The sequence below is a fragment of the Loxodonta africana genome, chromosome 11 (assembly GCF_030014295.1).
Source record: "Loxodonta africana isolate mLoxAfr1 chromosome 11, mLoxAfr1.hap2, whole genome shotgun sequence".
Taxonomy (NCBI): domain Eukaryota; kingdom Metazoa; phylum Chordata; class Mammalia; order Proboscidea; family Elephantidae; genus Loxodonta; species Loxodonta africana.
Window position 1 is genome coordinate 18,325,759 of NC_087352.1, and position 25,246 is coordinate 18,351,004.

A 25,246-nucleotide genomic window follows, 5' to 3' on the forward strand; every position below is an offset into this window, starting at 1 on the left:
AGCACGGTTTGCAGGAAGCAAATGAGCATAAGGTCCTCTCTCACCAGGAAGAGCAGAGAGTGCAAGGAGGTAAGAGATGATGAGTGAATAAGAGTAGGGTGCCAGGGAAAGAAACAACAGATCAGCCCGAGTGTGTGAGATGAGTGTGCAACAGGAAGGAGATGGTGGAGAGCAGGAGTTCTCCAAAAGAAGGAATAAGTAGAAAGACAAGAATGAATGTGCAGCCAAGTCATGGTGTGCAAGAATATTGTTGCGGGGGGGGGGGGGGAAGCCTGCAAGAAAGCAAGTGAAAGTGCTGGGAGGATGCATGTGCAAGTGGGCTCACTAAACAATAAAGAGTGAAGATGGATAAACATCTGAGAAAGAAGGGTGCAAGGGAGTGAGTGCCTGGCAGAAACAGAAGGATTTGAGAGAGAAGGTGTGCAAGGGGTGTGATCAGAAGTGACAGTGCAAAGAGGACAAGGAGGAGAGGTGTAGGTTGTGACTATGGGAGGGAGAGGTGGGGTAAGAGTAGGAATTTGGGGGTTACAGAATAAGAAGGGGAAAGTGAGTGTGTAAGTGCAAGAAAATGGCAGTAAGAATGTGTTAGGACAGGTGCAAACAATAGCATGTGTGCAAGGGCTGAACAAAGAGAAGGGCACCACAGAGAATAAATATGTGTGCACGGAGTCCATGAGCCAGTGAGGGAAAGTGTGCCCCAAGTGTGTCTGCAACAAGGGTCCAGAGATTTCAGGAAGTGGGGTGTGCAAGGGACAGCTCATGGGACAAGAATGTAAGCAAGAGCCAGAGAGAGCAGAGGGCATGGAGCATGTCAACAGTAATGCAACGTGTGTGAGAAAAGCAGTGTGTGTTTGAGAGCTGAGTGGGCCTAGAGAGAGCCGTAGGTGAAGGTGGGCTTGTGCAAGAGAGCGAGAGGGCAAATTTGTGCAAAATTGCAGCCCAGGGAGGGGAGGGGCAGGGGAGAGAGGCAAGCAGGCGTGCAAAGGAGCGTGCAAGAGGCTGGGGGCAGCTGTGTGGGGAGAGTGGAAGGGGGGAGAGCTGAGGGGCTTGGAGAGGGGCGGAAGGGTTGTTAGAGGGGCGGCAGGTGGTGGAATCTGAGGGCACCCCCTTCCCTTGCGGCTTGGGGAATGGCCCCCATCCCATCAGGCTCAGGGTTGACCCTCTATGGCTCTGTCTGTCCCCCCCAAAAGTCGACCCTTCCCTCCTTAATCTGCCCTCTGTAACTCTTTCCATCCCCCCTTCACACACACACACGCACGCACGCACGCACGCACGCACACGCACAGAGTCATATGTCAGCTGCCCCCTCCTGTGAGGTGCAAATGTCCAGCCGGACTGGCCACCTGGTGACTTCTGGCCTTGGGGAATAGGGCAGGGCGCGGTTTCAGCAGAGTCCCTGGCCCAGGGCAGGGAGGATGACAGTCAGAGGTCAAGAGGCCAATAGGCTCAGGGGTTCTGTGGACGGGCTGGTCCGCCCAGCCCAGCCATCACCTCTCCAGGAAAAACTTCAGGGCTCGGTCAATATTCATTCGGTGGCCCACCCTGGTCACACCCAGATCGACGTAGTCCTCCTTGGTCAAGGCGGGCAGGTGGGAACCATCAATCTCGTGGTCCAGGAACCGGGCTCGGTGCTCAGCCAAGCCCAGCCACTCCAGCCAATCCGCCACGTCAAACTTGGTCCAGAACCCCAGGGGTTTAGCGCCAAACGGCTTGTCCGGGGGCAGCGAAAGCAGGCGGGTTGGTGAGAGGGAGCGGGAGGCCCCCGACAAGGCCCCCCCAAGGCCCCCAGATATCCCCGGGTGGGGCGGCACGAAGACAGGAGCAAAAGGATCAGTTGAGCCTCCTGCCCCTCCAGTAGGGGAGCCACGGATGTCAAAGAGGCCCGGGTAGAGGGGTCCAGAGGGCAGTATGGGTAGGGATGAGGGTCGTGGAGCAGGGCTGACCTTGTGCTCCGAGGCAGGCAGCAGTGAGGGGCTGGGGGCCCGGCGGAGCAGAGGGGGCCGCATCTCGAACTCTACGCCCTGCAGGTGGCGTGTGGACGTGGAGGATGAGGAAGCCGAGGGCGAGGTGGCCCCCGGGGCCGCAGCAGCTGAAGGGGGGACCCCTGTTCCTGTGGGGAGTGATGGCAGGGGTGGCTTGGGCCAGTTCTGAAACAGGCTGCTGACCGGTTTGGAGAGAAGTGAGGACTGGGAGTCGTCTGAGAGTCTGGAATGTGACAAGCAGGCAGGGGTGGAGGGGAGATGAGGTTTGGAGGGCAAGGGTAGGGGTAATAAAGAGGCAGAGGTCAACGTATAGGGGGAGAGGAAGAGAGACGTGGGGCGGGGTTAGAGAGATGGAGAAGGGAGATGATGAGAGATGGAAGGAGCAAAGGGGTAAGATGAATGTCAGAATAGAAATGAAGGGAGAGAAAGATGAGAGACCAGGGAGAGGGTGACAGTCAAGAGAGATGAAAGAAAAAGAGACATTAAGTGATAATAATAATAACAGCCACCACTTACTGATGCTCACGGTGTGCCAGGCATTGTTCTAAGTGCTTTACATATCGAATCTCAAACTCCCCCATGACAGCCCTGGTGCAGGTTACTATGATTATCAGCACAGAGAGGTTTAAGTAACTTGCCTAAGGACACACAGCCAGAAAGTGGCAGAGCCCGGTTATAGGGCACCAACGTCTGAGCTCTTAACCACTACTCTACACTGCCTTTTGGGTTATGGCCAGTCACAGCAGAGTGGAAGATGGGGAGACAGTGAGAGAGGAACAAAAAGAAGGTGAGCATCCAGGGGAGAGAGATGGAAGGGGACGGGGACAGAGAGAGAGAGATGAGGAGAGGGAGATGAAAGAGAGAAGAAACAAGGGGAGTAAAAGGTTCCCCTTATCCCTTTAGCTCCCTCAAGCATGGTCCCACCGCAGGGCCTTTGCATTGGCTGTTCTCTCTGCCTTGATGACTTTTCCCCCAGGTAGCCGTGTGATTCGCTCCCTCCCCTCCTCTAGTTTCTGCTGAAGTTGCCCATTACTAGAGAGATCTTCTCTAACCATCCCATTGTATTTTTTTCTAGAATGGATACATTAATTTTGTTTATTGTCTGCCTCCCCCACCCCCACCCTGTGTTCACCACCACCCTCAACTAGAATATGAGCTTCATGAGGGAAGGGCTTTTCCTGTCTTGTCTGCTCCTGTGGGGTCCCCATCACCCAGAAGGGCACCTCACACATATCAGGTGATAAATGAATAATTGATGCATCTATTGACCAAATTCAGCATCCTCTCTCTATCCAGAATACTTAAGAATAACCAATGAGTTGCATTAAGGTCTCAGAAGCCTGATAAAACCATGTTCCAATATCAACTGTAAAGATATTAGACCCTAAAATAGAATTAGAATGAATTCTACAGATGGGCAAGGGGATTTAAAAACCTCTCCCTATACTCTCTGTGTCCAAGTCAGGAATGGGATTCCATTTTCCCTAAGACTTGGGGATCCTGAATGGCTCAGAGCTTTATCTGTGGCAGTCCCAGCAAGCTGCATCGGGAAACAGCAGTGGCATCCTGTATTTCCCCCATTTAGACGTTCCTGGGCTTTTGCAAGAGGCCCCACCTTTCCCACATCTCCTGTTCTAACAATGGCCCATCCATCTGTACTCCTCTTGACAGCTCCATTTGGCAGGTACTGTGCTGTCTCCTTTCTGCAGAGAGGGGGGTTCCTGACCTAAGGTCACTCAGGCAGAAAGTGCAGAACTGAGACTGGAACCCAAGCAGCTGGGTTCCAGAACCCACACTCGTGACCACTGTGCCCTAAAGCATTATGTCTTGAACCAGACTGAGTTCAAGGGACTGCCTGATTTCAGGGACTGTCAGACACAACTGACAAACCCACCAAGGAAACAGCCATCAGCAAGTTTTACTCCAGTCTCCTTGGTTAATAACTTCTTTTCCATCAGGGAATGTGGGTTGTCATGAAAATGGCAGGCGACCACAGAAGCGACTGAGATAAAGGGAAGTTTAAAGTATTTGCAAAAGCATGCTCCTTTGAGGGAAACTTCCCACCAGCCAACCGGGGACCCTAAAGGGACACAGCTATGGGGGAGGTGGATTCCGGTACCCACGACATCTGCCCCTCAGGCCTCCGTTGCCAGGCAGCTGCCAGCCCCTGCTCACCTCTGCCGCTGCAGGGAGGAAGTCCTCTCAGGTACATAGCTGGCTCCCCCATGGTGGCTGTCCCCGCTTCCCCCGCTGCCTCCCCGGGCCCAGGGCAGAGCGCCACCAGCTGCTGTGGAGCCCCCAAACTGCTGGAGCTTGGAGCTGAGTTCACTGATGATGCTGGCTTTGACTGTCGCCAAGGCTGAGGCTTGAGGTGGGGCCAAGGGCCCGGGCAGGGGTGGTGGTGGTGGGCCTGGACCCTCCTCCCAAGGTAGCAGCTTTCGAGGCAGGGAGGAGGCTGTTGGCAAGGGCATGGGTGGGCCTTCTGGTTCTACAGACAAGGGACCCCCGGCCACACCTGCTGTCGGGGGTCCTGCACAGCCACTCAGGGCCAGCAGTCCATCGGTTCCAGCCCCTGTCACTGAAACAGTGGGGCTGGTGGGGGTGACCGGGTCCCGGAGTCCACTACTGGGGCCGGGCCGCAGGCCTCCGCTGCTCCCCAGTGCCCTTCCCCTGAGCTTAGAGGGTGTCAAGAGCTGCGGGGGGTACGGCGGGCCGGCAGTACTGCTCCCCCCAAAGGCCTGGCCATCCAGGTAGGCCACGTAGGTGTCCAGAAGCTCCGGCCCACTGGCCCCAGTGGCCCCACCGGCCCCACCACCCACACCACCCCCTCCGCTGCCGCCACCTTCGGCAGACAGGCTGCTCAGCGTGGAGGCACTGCTGATGGTTTCCAGGGGGTGGTCACTGCTGCTCCGACTATCCACTTCCTCAATGCCAGAATCTGTGCCAGGTGGGGGGTCTGGGCCAGGCTGGGGGGCCGCAGGGGCCGGGGCAGCGGCGGCTGGAGGACCTGGTGGAGAGGGGTCCCCAGGAGTCGTGGGAGCCCCCTGGGTCAGCGTGGCCACCTCACTGTCATAGGAGGTCAAGCTGGATGCGGTGGAGTCCAGGGTAGGAGGAGCAGCGGCGGCCGGGGGTGGCACGGCGGGCAAGGGGGTGGCGGGGGTGGGCAGATCGGGCAGCGGGTGGGGAGGCCCCGGCGTGAGGGGAGACTCGGGCTTTTCGAAGCTGTTGGAGAACTCGAGCGGAGGGGGCAGCGGCTCCACAAAGAGGAATTCGCCGTCCTCCACGTCCACCGAAGGCGCTGGCGGCGGCAGTACCAGCAGGGGGAGCCCGTTCTCTTCGCCGCCTCGCGGGGAGGTGGGTGAGGGCGGCAACGAGCGGCGCGGGCTGGGCGGCGGGACCCCCGGCCCGTCTTCTGCTGGGGGCCCCCGTCCGCCCGCCCCGCTGGCCCGCGGCTGGCAATTTTCAAGGAACCGTACGTGCAGGGGCAGCCGCTCCGGCTCTTCAGGGGCGCTGGACCTCCAGGCCTTGCTCACCCCGGGATGGGGGGCCGGGGGCTCAGGCCCCAGCTGCAGCAGGAGGGGTCCGACCCCGGGGGCCGTGGGGGGCAGGCGGTGCAGCAGAGAGCGGCGCGCGGCCGGCGGACTGGCTGGGAGCACCTTCTCCTGGCTGCCCAACCCTGCCCGGTACCCCAGCTCCCGGCGGGCGGGATCCGGGGGGGGCGCCCCCCAGAGACGCAGCACCGGCTCGTGGTGGGCGTGAGGTGAGTGGTGGTGTGGGGTGGGCGGCGGGGCCTCGTAGCGGGGCGATGGGGGCCTGGGAGGGGGCTGGGGGGGTCCGCCGCCCTCTGAGGACTCCTTCAGCGCGCGTTCCCGGGCGGCCAGGGCCAGCCCGAGCGGAGACGCGGGGTCCAGGGCCTTGCCGGTCAGCGGGTGGACCAGCGGCCTGGGAGGCAGGAAGCTGGTGAAGGCGCTGCTGCTCCCGCTGCCCCCGTAGGCGCGGCCGCCTGCTCCGTAGCCCCCGTAGCCGCCGCCACCCGCGGAGCTCCCGGACTCCAACCGCAGGTAGGGCTCGGCGGAGAACATGCCTTCATCGATGGACTTGGAGTGGCGTAGCCGGGGGCCTGGCGGGACCCCTGCACCCAGCCCGGCGTCGCCATCCTCATCCCCCGCATCGGTGGAGAGGAAGAGCGTGGACCTCCGGCGCGCTTCGTTCTGCCAGCCCCCTTCCCTCCGGGCCGCGCCCACTAGGGCGGCTCCGAACTGGCTGGTGAAATCCAGGGTGGCTGGGCCGCTGGGGGAGGCGGGAGTGGGCACGGGCGAGGGGGACGGCGGCACCGGCGACATGGCTGGAGCGGGGCTGGGCGCCGAGGACCCGCCGCCTCCCGCGCCCTCCGCCTGGCTGGGGGGCTCCGCCTCAGTGCTGCTGCCCTGGCTGCTGCGGCCGCTGCTACTGGTGGACGGTGCCTTGATGATGATGGTGGGAATGGGGATGGAATTCTTCTCGGAGGAGGCGGGCGCGGCCGGCTGCGGCTGCGGCTGCGGCTGCGGGGAGGCTGGCGACGTGGGCGACTGGGCTGGCGGTAGGCCGCCGGCGCCCTTTTGGGGCTCGCCCTCGACCTTGGTCTGCTTGACCAGGGGGCCCTTGCGGCCGCGGCCGGAGCGCGCGGGCACGTACATGGCAGCGCTGGCCGCCCGCGGGGGCAGCTGGAAGTAGCGCAGGGCCGGGGCCTGGGAGGGGCCGCTGACCCCGCCGCCGCTGCCGTGGTGGGACGGGGACGGAGCCCCAGGGGTTGGGCTGGGCCCGCCGCCCCGCCAGCCACGCAGGCTGGGCTGGGGACCCAGGGCCAATCGGGGTGGGGGATCATCCGGGGAGCCGCCCGTCTCCATCTCCGGGGGGTGTGGGGGGTGGGCATGGTGGTGGTGGGGCTGCGGGGGCGGGGCGTGGTGGTGGTGGTGGTGCGGCGGGTGGTGGTGGGCAGGGGGCAGGGGTCCGCTGTGGTATAGGCTCTTCTCCCGGCCCCCCACACGGGTGTCGGGAGGGGCGGGCCCATCAAAGGAGGAGGGGGAGGAGGCTGGGTGGGTGACCCCTGAGCTGGGGTTGAAGGGGCCTCCCCGGAGGGAGGGGGTGAGGCGGCCAGAGGAGGAAGGGGCAGGTGGTGTGCTGTAGGGGGGCTCTGGAGGGGACGTGGTGGGCGGCGGAGGAATGTCCTCCGACCCAGGCACAGATAGGCTGCGGCTGAACTTCATGGCTGGGGGCGCTAGGTAGGGTCTGTCATCCTCCGCAGCAGCCCCTGGGGGAAAACAGAGGTTCGAGGATGGAGGAGCAGACCTTGGGGGAGTAGGCCTCCCTGCTCCCCTGCCCCACAGAACCACAATACATAACGATGATGATAGCAATGACAATAATGATACTAATAGTATACGAATACTACTACTAATGATGGCATAATACTACTACTCAGTATATGCTCAAAATTTGACATGGATTAGTCCAGAGCTTCCCCAGCCAGCACAAGTCCGCTTGATACAGCCGTAAGGGTTGTGTACTGAACAACAGCAAACAACAGAGGGACCGCAAACCATTTGCCCTCTAGTGGATTCCAACTCGTGTGTCAGAACAGAACTGGGATTTTCAACGGCTGACTTGTCCGAAGTAGATCACCACACCTTTCTTCAGAGGCATCTCTGGGTGGACTTGAACCTCCGACCTTTAGGTTAGTAGCCCAGCACCTTAACCATATGCATCACCCAGAGATTCCAGAGGGAGTAACCAAAAAAAAAAAAAACCCAAACCCGTTGCCGAGGAGTCGATTCTGACTCACGGCAACCCTAGAGGGCAGTGTAGAACCGTCCCCATAGGGTTTCCAAGGAGCGGCTGGTGGATTGGAACTGCCAACCTTTTGGTTAGCAGCCATAGGTCTTAACCACTGCACCAGCAGGGCTCCAGAGAGGGGTCAAGGAGGGCCTGAATTTCCTTCCCAAGCCTAGACAGGGCACCTTTTCCTGATTCGCACAAAGGTGCCCTATATTGTAGTGGTGGCTTGGGATGGGTAAATGTGCCTTGGGCTGGGAAGGGCTCCCCATGTTTTATTTATGGTTATATATTTCTTTTCATGTGTATTCAGAATAGAAATGTAAGTAGCACATCAATCCTGTGATTTAATGGATATAACTGCTTAGGATGAAGCTAATGTTTACAAGCCAAAACCAAACCCGTCGCTGTGGAGTTGATTCTGCCTCCTAGTGACCCTAGAGAACAGAGTAGAACTGCCCTTCAGAGCGTTTCCAAGGAGCGGCTGGTGGATTCGAACTGCTGACCTCTTGGTTAGCAGCAGTAGCTCTTAACCACTATACCACCAGGGCTCCAATGTTTATAAGAGGGTGCCCGTATATAGAAAAATACTAGGTAAATGATGAGAAAGGAGCCCTGGTGGTACAATGGCTAAGCACTCAGCTGCTCACCAAAAGCAGACTGCCGCTCAGCAGGAGAAAGATGTGGCAGTTGGCTTCCATAAAGATTACAGCCTTGGAAATCCTATGGGGCAGTTCTAGTCTGTCCTATAAGGTCGCTATGAGTTAGAATCAACTTGATGGCAATGGGTTTTTGTAAATGATACGATACAGGTAAAAACAAACAGTTGCATCTAGTCAGTTCCAACTCATGAAGACCCCATGAGTGTCAAGTTAGAACTGTGCTGCATAGGGTTTTCAACGGGCTGATTTTTTGGAAGTAGATTGCCAGGCCTTCCAAGGGGCCTCTGCATGGACTCAAACTGCCAGCCTTTTGGTTAGCAGCCAAGCACGTTAACTGTTTGCACCACCCAGGGACTCCGAGATACAGGTAGACCTCATCAATGCAAGAATCACACTGGTGGACCGTGAACTTACGAAGTTTAGAAACAGCTGGATCCAATCAGCAAAACCACTCAGGAAGGCTTGGAGAAGTTAAGTCTTTCGCCTACTGATCCAACTGACCAGTCTGTGACCCTCATCTGGTCTGTAACTCCTCACTCCAATGAGGTTCTCAACCAACATCACAGTGTCATGGCCTTATACACCAGCTCTCTGCTGATGACTTCTCCATCCAATTCTCTCCCCTGAACTCCAGGCTCCTGTATCCAATATCCACATCCTCTTAGACATCTCACCAAAAAAAAAAACCCCAAAAGACCAACTTACTGGCCTGAGGGCTGTGGGTACCATGGACTCAGGGAACATCTAGCTCAATTGGCATAACACATTTGATAAAGAAAATGTTCTACATTCTACTTCGGTGAGTAGCATCTGGGGTCTTAAAAACTTGTTGACCGGCCATCTTAGATACTCCATTGGTCTCACCCTGTCAGGAGTGAAGGAGAATGACGAAAACCAAAAGACATAAGGGAATGATCAGTCCAAAGGACTAATGGACCACAACTACCACAGCTTCACCAGACTGAGTCCAGCACAATTAGATGGTGCCCAGCTACCACCACTGATTGCTCTGACAGGGATCATAATAGAGGGTACTGGACAGAGCAGGAGAAAAATGTAGAACAAATTCTAACTCTCTCACTCATACACACACACACACACACACAAAAAAAGACCAGACTTACTGGTCTGACAGAGGCTGGAGAAATCCGGAGAATATGCCCCCCAGACATCCTTATAGCTCAGTAATGAAGTCACTCCTGAGGTTCACCCTTCAGCCAAAGATTAGACAGGTCCATAAGACAAAGTGAGACTAAATGGGCACACCAGCTCTGGGGCAAGCACGAGAAGGCAGGAGGGGACAGGAAAGCTGGTAATGGGGAATGTAAGGTTGAGAAGGGGGAGTGTGTTGACATGTTGTGGGGTTGGTCCAATGTCACAAAATAATATGCATATTAATTGTTTAATGAGAAACTAGTTTGCTCTGTAAACTTTCATCTAAAGTACAAAAAATGAACAAAAAAAAACCCAAATCAAACCGTTGCCATCAGTTAATTCTGACTCATGGTGCTCCCATGTGTTACAGAGTACAACCGCTCCATAGGGTTTCCTTGGCCGTAAGCTTTATGGAAGCAGATTGCCAGGGTTTTCTTCCACAGCACCACTGTATGGGTTTGGATGGCCAACCTTTCTGTTAGTAGCTGAGCGCAAACTGTATGCACCACCCAGGGACTCCTTTGATATCTCACCCAAACCAAAAAACCAAACTCATTGCCGTCGAGTTGATTCCAGCTTATAGCAACCCTACAGGACAGAGTAGATCTGCCCCCACAGGTTTCCAAGGAGCAACTGGTAGATTCAACCTGCCAACCTTTTGGTTAGCAGCTGAACTCTTAACCACTGTACCATGAGGGCTTCTTGATGTCTCACAGACACCTCAAATTCAGCAGGTCCCAAATCGAGCTCCTGATCTCCGCCAAACAGGCTCCCCTCACCCCATGGTCTACCCCACCTCAGCAAACAGCAGCTCCTCTTCCTAGGTCCTTAGGCCCAAAAACCTTGGAGTCATCTTTGACAGCTTTCTTTTTCTCACATCACCCATATCCAGTCCATCAGTAAACCCTGTTGCTTTGAAATGCACCCAAGCACTTCTCATCCCTCCACAGTCACTGCCCTGGCCTACTCACTGCCAGTTCCCACCTGAGGGACAGTTACCATCTCTGGTCTCCCCGCTTCTGCCCTCAACCCCCCTCAGTCTGTTCCCCACATGTCTACCAGAAGGTGCCTGTGAAAACCTAAATCAGCTCATGTTCCCCCTCTGCTCACAACCCTGCCCTGGCTCCTGCCTCACTCAGAGTAAAAACTGAAATCTTCACCATGGCCCACAAGCTCTGGACCCTTTTCCCTCTTTGATCTCATGTCCTGCCCTCTCTGCCTCACAAACTTAGCTCGAGCCACACTGGCCTCCTTGCTGTTCGTCAAACATGTCAGGCACACAACTGCCTCAGGGCCTTTGCACTGGCTGTTCCCTCTGTCAGGAATGCCTCATCTTCAGATATCTCCAAGGCTCCCCCTTACCTCCAGGTTTTTGCTCAAACCTTCCTCCTAGCATTCCCAATCTCCCCTTACTTTACTTTTTTTTTTTCTCCATAGCACTTACCACTCCTAACATGCTATATAATTCTCTTGTTTCTCATCTTTGTACTTTTTGTCTTCTTCTGCTAAAAGATAACCTTAATAGGGGCAAGGCCCTTTAGTCTGTTTTTTTCTATTGATGCATCCCTAGGAGTCTAAGAATGCTTGGCATTTGGCTGGGAAAAAAAAAATCAGTAGCTTTTGAGTTGGTTCTGACTCCATGTGTATCTGAATAGGACTGTGCTCCATACGGTTTTCAATGGCTGATTTTTCAGAATTAGATCACCAGACCCACCACCCATCTATCAGTCTGTTGTATTGTGGTGGCTTGCCTGTTACTGTGATGCTGGAAGCTCTGCCACCGGTATCTCAAACACCAGTAGGGTCATCCATGGTAGACAGGTTTCAGTGGAGCTTCCAGACTAAGACAGACTAGGAAATAGACCCGGTGATCTACTTCCAAGAATTAGCCAATGAAAACCCTATGGATTACAACAGAACACTGTCCGGTATGGCACTGAAAGATGAGCCTCTCAGGTTGGAAGGCACTCAAAGTACCACTGGGAAAGAGCTGTCTCCTCAGAGTAGAGTCATCCTTAATGAGGTAGATGGAGTAAAACCTTCTGGAACTTCATTTGTGGATGTGGTACAATTTAAAATAAGAAGCAATAGCTATAAACATTCATTCAGCAATGGGGTCAAGCAGCAATAATTGTGAAGATGGCACAGGACCAAATAACATTTTGTTCTGTTATACATAAGGTCACTATGAGATGGAGCCGACTCAACAGCAACTAACAAGAACGGATCACCAGGCTTTTCTCCCGAGCCACCCCGGTAGACTCAAACCTCCAACCTTTCAGCTAGCAGCTGAGCCCTTAACAGTTTGCACCATCCAGGGACTCCATATGGCAGGCGCTCTATAGACATTGGTGGAATGAATGAATGAATGGAGCCAGGTCTAAGAAAGAAGGAACCAGGGTCTGTGGCAGGAGCTTAGATTCAATGCATCCAAGTAGGGGTGATAAACAAACCTTGCCATCAAGTAGATTTGGACTCATAGTGACCCTACAGGACACAGCAGAACTGCCCCCTAGGGTTTCCAAGGCTGTAATCTTTACAGAAGCAGACTGCCACATCTTTCTCCCACAGAGTGGCTGGTGGGTTCAAACCACCGACCTTTCAGTTAGCAGCGCAGTGCTTAACCACTGTGCTGCCAGGCTCCTGTAAGGGCGATGATGCCCCCATTTTCTAGATGGGAAGCCAAGTGAAGCCACCTGTCTCGGCTCACGCAGCTGGGAAAGGGAGGAGCCAGGATCAACCCTAAGTTTGGCCAGCTCCAACGCCTAATCTGTTTCACAACTTGATGACACTATAGTCCCTTATGGAAGTGGATAAGAACATTTCCAAGTCCCCTTACTCCCTCCCCCAAACTGTCACCTGCCCAGGACACCCTGAGGCATCCCCCCACACCTTTACATGCCATTCATGCCCCCATCAGGTGACATACCGATAGATTTTTGCCGGAGCATAAGCCCAGGTCCTGGGGGCAGGTATGAAGGACGTTCGTAACTCGGCTGGGAGCGGTGATGGGGATCGAAGCTCGACTTTGGGGTGGCAGTCAGAGGAGAGAGAGAAAAGACAGTAGAGAATGGTCAGTCAGGACGGGAAGATTAGCGGCTTCTTGGCACAACCACCCCCCATTCCTTCACCCAGCCGGGCTCCAAGCCCCTGCAGAAAGAAAGAGGAGTGTGGAAGGGAAAGGGGTTTCAGGGGAAGGGAAAGACTTCTGAGTCTGGACAGGGCAGAGGGGGAAAGGACAAGAAAGCAGATTATCAACCAGCCCTGTTTGCACTACCAAAAAAAAAGAAAAAACCCGTCTCCATCAAGTCAATTCCAACTCATTGCAACCCTATAGGACAGAGTAGAACTGCCGTGTAGGGTTTCCAAGGAGTGGCTGGTGGATTTGAACTGCCAACTTTTTGGGTAGCAGCCAAGCTCTTAACCACTATACCACCAGGGCTCCTACGTTTGCACTACAGTACTTCCCAAACCCATTACTAATCTTTGCCCTCCTCGTCATTCCCTCTGTCACTGCCTTCAAGTCACCACCATCACTTGCCTGGTGTCTCTTCCTACTGCCACTCTCTCTCTCTCTCTTTTTTTTTTTTTTTTTTTTGGTGGAAGTATACACAGCCAAAGATACACCATTTCAACAAACTCCACATGTTCAATTCAGTGACATTGTTTACATTCAAGATGTGCCAACCATTCTCACCCTTCTTTTCTACACTCTTCCACTGCTGTTATCTTAAACCCACTGCCTCTCAAGCTTCCCATCCAAACTTTCGAGTTGCTGTTGTCAATTTGATCTCACATAGATAGTTCTTCTAAGAGCACAATTCTCAACAAGGATGTACTTTACTAATCAAGATAATCTACTTTTTGATCCAAAGAAGACTTCAGGGGATAGTTTTGGTTTAAGGTTTAAAGTTTAAATATTATCTTAGGGGGATAGTTTTGGGAATTTCATCCAGCCTCAATGGCTCCAGAATGTCTGGATTCCATTGACAATTTGAAATTCTGTTCCGCATTTTTCTCTCTTTTGGTCAGGATTCTTCTATAGAATCTTTGATCAAAACATTCAGTAATGATAGCTGGGCACCATCTAGTTCTTCTGGTCTCATGGCAAAAGGGGCAGCTGTTCATGGAGACAATTGGCCATGTACTCAATTTCCTCCTCCAATTCCTGACTGTCCTTCTTCCTCTGTTGCTCCAGGTGAATAGAGACCAATTATTGTACCTTGGCCTGCTTTTACTCTTGACTCTAACCTTGCCACCTGTTTTCCACATGAGTCAGAGGGCTCTTTCAAAAAGAAATTCAGGTTATGCCACTGCCTTGCTTGAAATCCTGCAGTAATATCCCATATCAGGTAGACCACTTGCTGTCAAGTCAGCTCTGATTCATGGCGTCCCCACGTGTGTCAGAGCAGAACTGTTCCATAGGGTTTGCAACGGCTGATTTTTCAGAAGTGGAGCAACAGACCTTTTTCCAAGGTGCCTCTGGGTGGACTTGGGCCACTAAGCTTTCAGTCAGTAGCCGAGCATGTTAACCATTAGCACCACCCAAGAGGTACATCAGCTAGATCCAGTTGACCAGTTGCTGCCAAGTCAGTTCTGACTCATGGCGCCCCAATGTGTGTCAGTAGAATTGTGCTCCATACGATTTTCAAAGGCTGATTTTTTTGGGAAGTAGATTGCCAGGTCTTTCTTCCAGGGCATCTCTGGAGGGATTTCAACCACAAACCTTTTCATTAGTAGCCAAGTGCCAACAGTTTGTGCCACCTAGGGACTCATGGTGTTCTAAAAGCATATGTCAAATGAACAAGTGGCTGGATGAGAACAAGCCAACTCAGGCACTCCTGGGCCCTGACTCCTCAGCTTCTGCCCGTTGACCCCACATGCCTCCCTTTTTCACTTCTGGCTTGAGACCAGAAGTGCAGAGAAAAGAAACACCCCTAGGTGAAATTCCAGCATGTAAGGCCCTTTGGTGTGTGACTCTCACTGCCCTCACCCTCAACACATCCCTTCCTGCCCCCTCATTCTAGCCATTCACAACCATTCACAGTACTCTGAATTCCCCGTGCTGTTGCTCATCTTTGGGCCTCAGCATAGGCTGTTCCCTGTGCCTGGAACATCTTTTCCCCATTCTCTACCCAGAAAACTCCTTGTCATCCTAGTCCTCCTCTCTGGCCTGACTGCTCTTCCGTAGACCTATGCTGTCTGATACAAATAAATCTATTTAAATTTAAATGAATGAAAGTTAAACATTCTGTTCCACATTATACACACGACTAGTGGTTTCCATAAGATCCCTGGGTGGCGCAGATCTGTTTGCACTCTACTATTAATCTAAAAGGTGGTGGTTTGAACCCACCCAGAGGTACTGTAGAAGAAAGGCCTGGCAATATGCTTCCGAAAAGATTGTTGTTTATGGTGCTGCCAAGTTGATTTCAACTCATAGCAACCCTATGTAACAGACTAGAACTTCCTCACAGGCTATTCTAATCTTTATGGAGCCCTGCTGATGCAGTCGTTATGAGCTCCTCTGCTAACCAAAAGTTTGTCAGTTTGAATCCACCAGCTGCCTCTTGGAAATCCTATAAAGCAATTCTGCTCTGTGCTATAGGTTCTCTATGAGTCGGAATCGACTTGACAACAATGGATCTGGTTTGGTATGGGTTTAATCTTTATGGGAGCAGAATGCCAGGTCTTTCTCCTGTGAAGCCACTAGGTTGGGGGGGTCAAACCACTGAGTGCCGAACTGTTGTGCCACCAGAGCTCCTTCTCTGAAGATTTTAAAAACCTGTTGCCATCGAGTCAATTCTAACTCATAACAACCCTATAGGGTACAGCCCTAAAGGTTACAACCTTGAAAACCCTATGGAGCGCAGTTCTACTCTGTAACAATAGGGTTGCCATGATTCAGATATGACTTGATGGCAATGGGTAGTGGCTACTACATTGGATAGAGAAGTTGTAGAACACTTCCATCATCACAGAAAGTTCTACACCTTCACAGGAACGGTGCTACCCCTCTCACTGCACTCCCCTCCCTGGACTCAGACTGTCCATATCTGGGTTTATGCCATCCATTAATTCCACAAAAATTTACCGAGTACCTGTTCTGTGCCAGGGACTGTTCTAGATGCTGCAGATACATCAGGAAACAAAACAGACAAAAACCCCTGCCCACAGATGAAGGGCAGGCAGACCATAAAGAAAATAAATCGGTAAAATAGAACATGGGTTAGATAGAGGTAAGGGCCAGGAGACAGGGAGAGTATAATTTAAAATAAGGTAGTCCCAGCCACCATTACTGAACATTTTGATCAAAGATTCTATAGAAGAATCCTGATCAAAAGGGGGAAAAAGCAGAACACAATTTCAAATTCTCATGGAATTCAGACTTTTTGGAGCCATAGAGGCTGAATGAACCCCCAAAACTATTGCCCTGAGATAATATTTAAGCCTTAAACCAAAAATATCCCCTTAAATCTTCTTAAAGCCAAACAATAAAAGAACGTCTGCCTTAAGTATTGTGCTCTTTTAAGAACTATCTATATGGAATTAAATTGACAACAGCAACTCGTGAAATATTAGACAGGAAGCTTAGGGGGCAGTGGGTTTATGTTAATGGGGGAGGAACAACTCCGAAAAGGGGGATGAGAATGGTTGCACAACTCGAAGAATGTAATCAACGTCACTGAATTTGTACACATAGAAACTGTTGAATTGGTATATGTTCTGCTGTGTATATTCTCAACAACAAAAATAAACTATTTTACAGAATAAAAAAAACACGACAGTCAAGGAAGGCCTCACAGAGAATGTACCTGAACACCTGAAGGAAGTGAAGGGGACCATGTGAATATCCAGGGGAAGAGTGTTCCAGGCAGAGGGAACAGCCAGTGCAAAGGCTCAGAGGAGGGAGCAGGTCTGATTTGTTCAAGGAATAGGAAGGGGGCCAGTGTGGCTGGAGCAGGTAAGCGAGTGGCAAAGAGGTGGGAGATGAGGTCAGACGTGGTGGAAGTTTCAGATTCCCTTCCGATTTCCACTCCAATGTCCCCTCCCTGAAAAGGCTTCTTCCTGTTACTCTACATCATAACTCCTTTCTCTTACTACAGCTTGGAGCAATTATAATTATTTCCTTGCTTGTTTATTGCCTGTTTTCCTGGGCAGACAGCCTATCTAATACCTGTTTTACCCTTCTTCCTGAATAAGAAAACCCCAATCTTATTTGGCACCTATTGCAAGACTGGGTGGTGCCAACGGAGAACGTGCTCAGCTGCTAACCGAAAGGCTGGAGGTTCGAGTCTACCCAGAGATGCCTTGGAAGAAAGTCCTGGAGATCTACTTCCAAAAAACCAGCTATTGAAAACTCTATGGAGCACAGTTCTTCTCTGACACACATGGGGTCACCATAAGTCGGAATCGATTACAGGGTGGATGGTTACTGAAAGACGACATTGCTTAGCCTCCCTTGCAGCTAGATGTGGCTATGTGACTAAGGCTGGCCCAGATGCATAAAATGGAGTGTTGTGTGTTACTTCTAGAAAGTCCCATTAGAGAGAGCCTGAGAAGCAGAAAGATGCCCTCTTTTGCCTTTTTGCCTTTCCTCCCTTCCTTGTCCCCGCTACCTGGAATGTTAATGCAATAGCTAGAGCCCTAGCAGCCACCTTGGATTATGAAGTAACCTCGTGGTCAGAGGCAAAGGTAGAATCGTAGAGCAGAAGGGGAGGAGGATCCTTGATCTTCATGACCTGCATGGAACACCCTACTCCAGACTTCTTCCACATGAGAGAGATACAAACATTTATCTTGTTCAAGCCACTATTATTTGGAAGTTCCTGTTCCATACAACCCAATTCTGCTCTATTTACCCACCAAAACGTAAATTATCTAAGGGCAGTGATCTTGTTTGACTGGCTCACTCTTACACCCCCAACCCCAAAGCCCAGCAGCAAGTCCAACACACAAAAAAAACCAAGCTCATTGCCTTCAAGTTGATTCCAACTCATAGCGACCCTATAGGACAGAGGAGAACTGCCCCATAGGGTTGGCAAGGAGAGCCTGGTGGATTCAAACTGCCGACCTTTTGGTTAGCAGCCATAGCTCTTAACCACTGAGCCACGAGGGTTTCCATAAACACACAGTAGGTGCTCAATAAATATTTGCACTACCCTAAGACCAGAAGAACTAGATGGTGCCTGGCTACCACTACTGAGAACTCTGATCAGGGCCACAACAGATGGATCCTGATAGACTGGGAGAAAAATACGGAGCAGAATTCAAGTTCTTAAAAAGTCCAGACTTACTGGACCAGTTGAGACTACAGGACTCCCCAAGGCTATTGCGCTCAGACATTCTTCAAACTTTGAACCGAAACTATGCCCCAAAGTCATTTTTTAGCTAAATAACAGACTGGCTCACAAAATAAAGAATATCACCCATGAGTACTGTGCTCCTTTCAACAATCACCTCTATGAAACCAAACCATCAACAATTACTTTAAAACAAAGATAACAAGGTAAGGGGGCAGGGAAACTAGATTACTGGAAAGGGAACAACCAGAACGGAAATACTGAGAATGTTCGCGTGTTGTGAAAAATATAACCAATGTCTCAGAACAGCTTGTGCAGAAATTGTTGAATGGGAACCTAATTTGCTGTATAAACTTCCACCAAAAAATAATAAAATATCATTCAAGAAATATATATCTGTAGAATGAAGGACTAGCAGGTGGTAACACAAGATACCACAGCAAGATGGGGAAAGATTCTGAGGGTAAATCTCAAAATTCCTGTGAAACAGCATCAGGCCAGCCCCAAGAACCTCCGTTTTGGCCAATTTCCCCCCATTCTGTTATTCTCTGAATATGATTCTTAGCCTGCCCGACTCTGCTTGACTTTGCTAAATTTCTTTTTCCCTACCTTTCCCTTCTTCTTAAACCATGGCCAAACACTCTACTTGGTTTTCTGTCCTGTTCCTGCAGCTGGTAATGAGCTGTGTTGTATCAAGAAGCAGATCCCCGCAAAGGACAGAAAGAGTGTGTGGAGGAGCAGAGAACAAGAAGCAGAAAGAAACGGGAAACATTTCTGCATGAGCCCCTTTGCCAGCTGCTTTGCGTGCTTATCCTCATGGAATCCTCAAACCCACAGACAGTGAAGTTAGGTTTGATTACACCCATTCTTGAAGCCCTGGTGGCGCTCAGCTACTAACCGAAAGGTTGGCGGTTCAAATCTACCTAGGGATGCTGGCGATCTGCTTCCGTGAGGATTACAGCCAGGAAAATCCTATGCGGCAGTTCTACTCGTCACATGGGATTGCTATGAGTCAGGATCAACTCCATGGCACACAACAACAACACGCCACTCTGATGATGCCATAAAAAAAAAAAAAACTGCCATCCCGTCGATTCGACTCAAGCGACCCTAGAACAGAGAGAAGGGTCTTGCCCTAGATGAGCCAGTGAGTAAGGAGATTAAAGAGGCTTTGGAGAAAACCCATCAGAGTGGTTAGGAAGTCATAAGATATAATGAAAACGGTGAGGAAAGGGGTATGAAGAGCGAAGAGAAGAGGACCAGGTCAATCAGAAAGAATGCAGAGACTGCTGAGGGCGGAAGAAGGCCGGAGAGGGAAATTAAGTCCAGGCTGGGGGGGGGAGTGGGAGAGGGGGAAGACCAGGAGGAGGGAAGGAAGGGGAGGGAAGTTCCTGCAAGAGGGAGTGGGGGATTACAGCATGGGACAATAGAGAGAGAGAAAATGGATGCTGAAAAGGGGAAGATCAATTGAGGGACAGGCAGGAGGTGAGAGATGGCAGGCTGGGGAGGGGTCAGACAGATGTAGGAGGGGCCAGAGAGACAGGAGAGGGGTCAGAGTGTTACGGAAGGGGTCATGGTGACAGGGGAGGGGTCGGAGTGACGGGAGAGGGGTCATGGTGACAGGGGAGAGGTTAGGGTGACAGGGAAGGGTCAGACCGGCGGACTGACAGAAGAAGCTTCCAAGTCCAAGAGGGGTAGTCAAAAATGGACTAGCATGACATAAGAGGGGACAAACTGACAGAGATGATGTCGGACTGACAACGGAGACATACTACTGTCCCAGGAGGCGTCGGGCTGACTGCCCCAGGAGCTGACCGACTCAAGACGGAACAGGCTGACCTCAATCAACAAGCGGGGAGCAGCGGCTCCCGCCCAGAGGGGACAGCCAATCAGCGTACTGCAGAGGTCAGTGACGTCACCGAATGCCGGGCAGGCTCCTCTGCAGTGAGTCGCCAACAGGCTGGCCCTCCACTACACCGCGTGCCTCCTGGGCCTCTGGCCTCAGTGGCAGAGTGTATGCCCTGGCACTGGGGGGACATGGGCTGGAGGCTGGAGATGGGCTGGGAATATTCCCCTCAGGGAGCCAGCCCCTGACAGGGGCAAATGGGGAGAGACTGTAGGGGAGACAGATGGAGAGACCCTGAGGGAGTCGAAGACACAGACAGTGGGGGGAATAAAGACAGAGATGGGGAAAGAGAGACAGAGAGAGGGAGACAGAGACAGAAGGGTAGACAGAGACAGGAGTGGAGGACAGAAACAGAGATACGCGAGAGAGCGATGGGGGGAGAGAGAGAGAGAGAAGAAGGGACGGGGCTGGCGGGGGAGACAGAGATGGAAATGGGGAGCCAGAGAAGGGAAGAGACACAGAGGGGTGAGACACTAAAACGAATGGGAGATGGGTAGCCAAGGAGAACAAGACCAGATCCTGACCCCAAGAGCAAGCCCACTGCAGCACAGGAACATCAGGAAGGGCCCTGAGTTGATTCAGGGGATGAGAAAGATCAGGGTGGCAGATGGAACGGAGACTGTGGCAGAGATTGGGGCAGAGAGAGCCCCCAACATGGCAGAAGGACCTGGAAAGGCCCAGGGACAGACCCAAAAAATGAGAGAAGAGGGGAGTTTCTCCTCCAGGACGTGGAGGGAAAGGGGGTGCCACGGAAGAACTTGGGTGAGTGCCCGAGTGTCATTTCAAAGAGGTGGGGACAGACAGGGCAGCTGGCTTTATTACTGGCAGGTCTCTCGTCCATCTGGGGGTCTTTGGTGCTCAGACCGTAAATTCCTCCAGGGCCCAGATCCCGTGTGTCCTATAACCGTGGGTTGCGAAGGGCAGGCCTAGCTCAGGGTGACCATGCACCTCATGCACCCCATGCACCCCATGGGTGCTCTGTGCATTTGCTGACTGAATAAAAACAGGTCTGGCTCTAACTGGCTATTGGAGACTCCACTCTCATCCTGATATGCTTTTGTGGGAGTCTCTGGTATTAGGGAGGCCCTAGTGTTATTGTAGGGTCTCTGGGGTGCATCTTGGGCTCACTGGTGAGTTCTGGCAGGGGTCTCCCACTTGTTATTTGATGGCAAAGGGGGGATCACCATTTGTTGAGAGCCTGCTGTGGTAGGAGTTGGTTGCATTTAATCCTTGTAAGAACCTGGTAGCACAACGATTAAGCACTCAGCTGCTAACGGAAAGGTCAGCGGTTCGAACCTACTCTGCGGCTCCACCATAGAAAATACCCGGTTATCTGCTCCTGTAAAGATTACAGCCTAGGAAACCCTAAGGGGAAGTTCTCCTCTGTCACATCGGGTCTCTATGAGTCAGAGTCAACTCAAAAGCACCTAACAACAACAACAAGAGCCGGCAAGGTTGGCTTTAGCCCCATATTACAGAGCAGGAAACTGAGGCTGGGAGTAATGAAGCCATGGGGTCCCAAGTGACACATTAACTTAGCAGAAGTCAGGATTTGGATCTCCATCTGTCTGTGTTATTATAGACTTTCTGGGGACCAGAAACAACGGGAGGCATCTGGGGAGTGGTTTATGGACATAGGGAAGGGAATTCAGTAAGGAAAGGGAGAGAGACAGACTGGAAGGAGGCAGGAAGAAATAGCATTGTTTGGGGTACATCCCAGGTCTCCAGTAAATACTGAACAAACGAATGAATATGGTGGCATCCTGGATCTAAGTCCGCTTAGGATCAACCCAGGACTGAAAACCTTCTAAACCTGGGCATGGAGTGGACACTGGTTTTCAGCTGGGGATGATTTCCCCCACTCCTACCCCGGGGGACACTGGGCAATATCTGGAGGCATTTTTGGTTGTCATGACTAAGGATGGTGGAGCTACAGGCATCTAGTGGGTAGAGGCCAGGGATGCTGCTAAACATCCTACAATGCACAGGACAGCCCCCCTGGACCATCTTGGCAACAAAGAATAATCCAAACCTAAATATCAACCCCATTGCCCTGGAGTTAATTCCAACTCAATAGAACCCTATAGCAACCCTATAGGACAGAACAGAAGTGTCTTACAGGGTTTTCAAGGCTGTAAGCTTTACAGAGGCAGACTGCCACATCTTTCTCATGTGTAGTAGCTAGTAAGGAGCCCTGGTGGTACAGTGGTTAAGCACTCAGCTGCTAATTGAAAGGTTGGTAGTTCGAACTTACCAGCTGCTCTGTGGGAAGAAAGATGTGGCAGTCTGCTTCTGTAAAGATTTATGCCTTGGAAACCCTATGTGGGCAGTTATACTCTGTCCTATAGGGTTGCTATGAGTTGGAATCGACTGGATGGCAGTGGGTTTGGTTTTTTAAATATCAGTAGCGCCGAGGCTGAGAAACCTTGGTGGAGGGGAGGGAGAGCTTGGATTTTGGTTCTGATTGGACACCCCACCAGGCAAGTCAATTCAAACCTCTGGGACTTGGTTTCATCTTCTGTAAAATGGGGATGAAGTCTCTCCCCCGCCCTAACCTTCTTCCCAGGTGGCTGTGAGGAATCTTGCTAAGTAATTGGAAGATGGCACTGGAGGGATGGAGGGTGGAAGGAACTGGCGCGAGGAACATGCTCATAGAAGGAAAACACATTGACATGAGGTAGACACCCAGGGGAAGTAGACTGGGGCTCAGTATAAGGAAGAACTTTCTAACACCCTGTCCAAGAACAGACCATGCTACGTCAGGAAGTGGTGAGCCCCTCATCTCCAGAGGCATTCAAGCACAGGCTGGAAAAGGACTTGAGAAAGAGATGATCAAGGGGATTCAAAGATAAGATGTGGTCACTGAACTAGACGCCTTGGAGGCCGTGGAATTAGGAGCCTGATATGAAATTTCAGCGTGGGTGTTTGGGAAATGGGGTAGAATCTTGCCCAGGATCAGAGAAAACCAAACAGACTGCCGTTGCATCAATTCTGACTCATAGCAACCCTATAGGACAGAGAAGAACTGCTCCAAAGGGTTTCCAAAGCTGTAAATCTTTACAGAAGCAGACTGCCACATCTTATCTCCCACTGAACAGCTGGTGTGTTCAGACTGCCAACCTTTCAGTTAGCAGTTGAGTGCTCTAACCACTGTACCACCAGGACTCCTTGTCCAGATCAAAGGGCACCAGAAAAACATCTCTGCGACTAGGGAAAAGGCAAAAAAAAAAAAAAAAAAAAGGAAACCACCATTTGTAGAGATCCTGCTGAGCTAAAGTTGTTCTCATTTAATTCTCATAAGGTTGAGCCCCTGGTTGGTGCAATAGTTAATGCTCTCAATTGCTAACTGGAAGGCTGGAGGTTCAAGTCTGCCCAGAGGTGCCTCAGAAGAAAGGCCTGGCAATCTACTTCTGAAAAAATCAGCCATTGAACTCCCTATGGAGTACGGTTCTACTGACACACATGGGGTTGCCATGAGTCAGAGCTGATTCAATGGCAACTGGTTACTGGTTAATCCTCGTAAGAGCAGCAAGGTCAGCTTTGGTCCCATTTTACAGAACAGGAGGCTTAGACTCAGAGAAATTAAGTAACGTGGTGCAAAGTGATTCAGTCTGCCCTCATACTTCTGATTTTCACATTGAACTTGGGAGGAGGCGCGCACACAGAAGATGACCCAAACAGCCTCCGGACTTTTGAATTCCTTGAGAAATCAAGGATCTGGGTAAGATGAGGGCTTGCTGCACGCAATTACTCTATGTCAAGTCTGAAAAGTTAGCCAAGGAGTCCAGGTGCAAAACCTGCCACGTGCTCCTTGTTCTTGTCAAATAATTAGACCTTCTAGAGTAAGGGGTCTAACTCCTAAGAGGGGCTCTGGAGAGACTTCCGGGGCTTGTGAACTTCATCAGGAAAACTATTATGCCTTTATTTTCCTCACCCTCCAACTAAAATGCAGTATTTCCTGAATTAAGTATGTAGGCAACAAACCACGTTGGTCTTAGCCAGACTTGTGACTATATCGCTAATCACAGATATTTCTACATCACACACATAGTTGTAGATTTCTCGAAATAGTGTTTATGTTTATCATTACTTTGAAATTAGAGTAGTTAAGATCCACCATCTATCCTGCTGTCTAACGTTTTGACGAAAAAGACACCGATATTACTATATGACACCTTTACTTTTAAAAAATATTTTGATAACTGTATTTCCGTGTAACTGGCTTCCTTGGTAATCTTAGGTATTTTATGCATTTATAAGCGTTATTCTGAGAAGGACCACACCAGCCTGCCAAATGGGTCCATGGCCCCCCAGAAGCGAAAGAACCCTGCTTCAGAATAAATAGGCAGCAGGCCATCGGTTGGTGGGTGTGGCTTTCGAGGAGAGGGAGCCAGGGGGCTGGGGCCAGAGGGCGGGTGGGCCAGGGGCGGGGCCCGAGGGTGGGTCCAAGGCGAAGAAGACAGCTGTCTCAGCTCCATAGCAGGCCCCCTGGGTGTTGTGCGTGAGTGCGAAGGGGTACAGTCTAAATGGGAGGGGCCCGCAGAGCCCCACCAGAAGAGCCAGAATCGTAGCTGAACCATAGGTTTGTTTGCCTGATTGCCTGGTTGAAATCCTGGCTCCCTCTCTGTGACTCAGTTTCCCCCTCTGTAAATGGGCTAATAACCCTTTATACCTCACAGAATTACTCTAAGAAATGAATAAAATAATCCATGTAACACACAATGTCTAAAAATGTTGAAACACCCACCACAGGTTTGCCTCTATTGTGGGGGAAGGCAAGTGGAGGGATAATAATAATAATAATTTCATAACATGTTGAGCACCTGTTGTTATGGGCCTGGGCCAGGGGGTTTCCATTCATGACATCATTACCTTCCCAGATACTCCTGAGGTGGGACAGAGATAGACAGACAGAAGGGGAACAAGCAAGCATGAGGAGCAGGAATAGAGAACGGGATGAGGAAAGGAGAGGCAGGATTTGAGGAAAGAATAAGGAGGAAGAGGATAGACAGGGAGGAGAGGAGGCCCCCAGAGTGAGGAGAAGGGAGGAGACCCCCCTCGGAGCTTGGCGCCCCTCCAGGGTGGGCATTCAGTCTGGGGGTGGGATTTAGGGGAATGGGATCCACTAGGAAGGGTTTGGCGCAACAATTAAGTGCTTGGCTGCTAAATGAAAGGTTGGTGGTTTGAACCCAACCAGTGGCTCCAAGGGAAAAAGACCTAGGCAGTAAAGATTACAGCCTAGGAAACCCTGTGGGAGCAGTTCTGCCCTGTCACACGGGGTTGCCGTGAGTCGGAATCACCGCAGCAGCGTCCAACAAGATCGCTACGTGGTTCACTTTCTCACTTCATTCAGGTGTTTGTTTGCTCAGACTGCACCTTTTCAGAGAATACTTCTCTGACCAGCCTGTCTAAAATAGCCCCCCTTGC

At 51.6% G+C, this 25,246-nt stretch overlaps 1 protein-coding gene across 1 annotated transcript in view; it reads right to left on the reverse strand.

Annotated features, from left to right (window-relative positions):
• Positions 1 to 1,467: 1,467 nt before the first annotated feature.
• Positions 1,468 to 25,246, reverse strand: part of SHANK1 (SH3 and multiple ankyrin repeat domains 1) — a 63,181-nt gene continuing 39,402 nt past the window's right edge. Inside the window, exons 21-23 of the mRNA XM_064294079.1 lie at positions 12,540 to 12,636; positions 4,158 to 7,272; positions 1,468 to 2,205 (exon numbers count right to left, since the gene is read on the reverse strand). Coding sequence (XP_064150149.1) covers positions 1,488 to 2,205; positions 4,158 to 7,272; positions 12,540 to 12,636 — 3,930 coding nt within the window. The 3' untranslated portion in view covers positions 1,468 to 1,487. The remainder of the gene's footprint in view (positions 2,206 to 4,157; positions 7,273 to 12,539; positions 12,637 to 25,246) is intronic.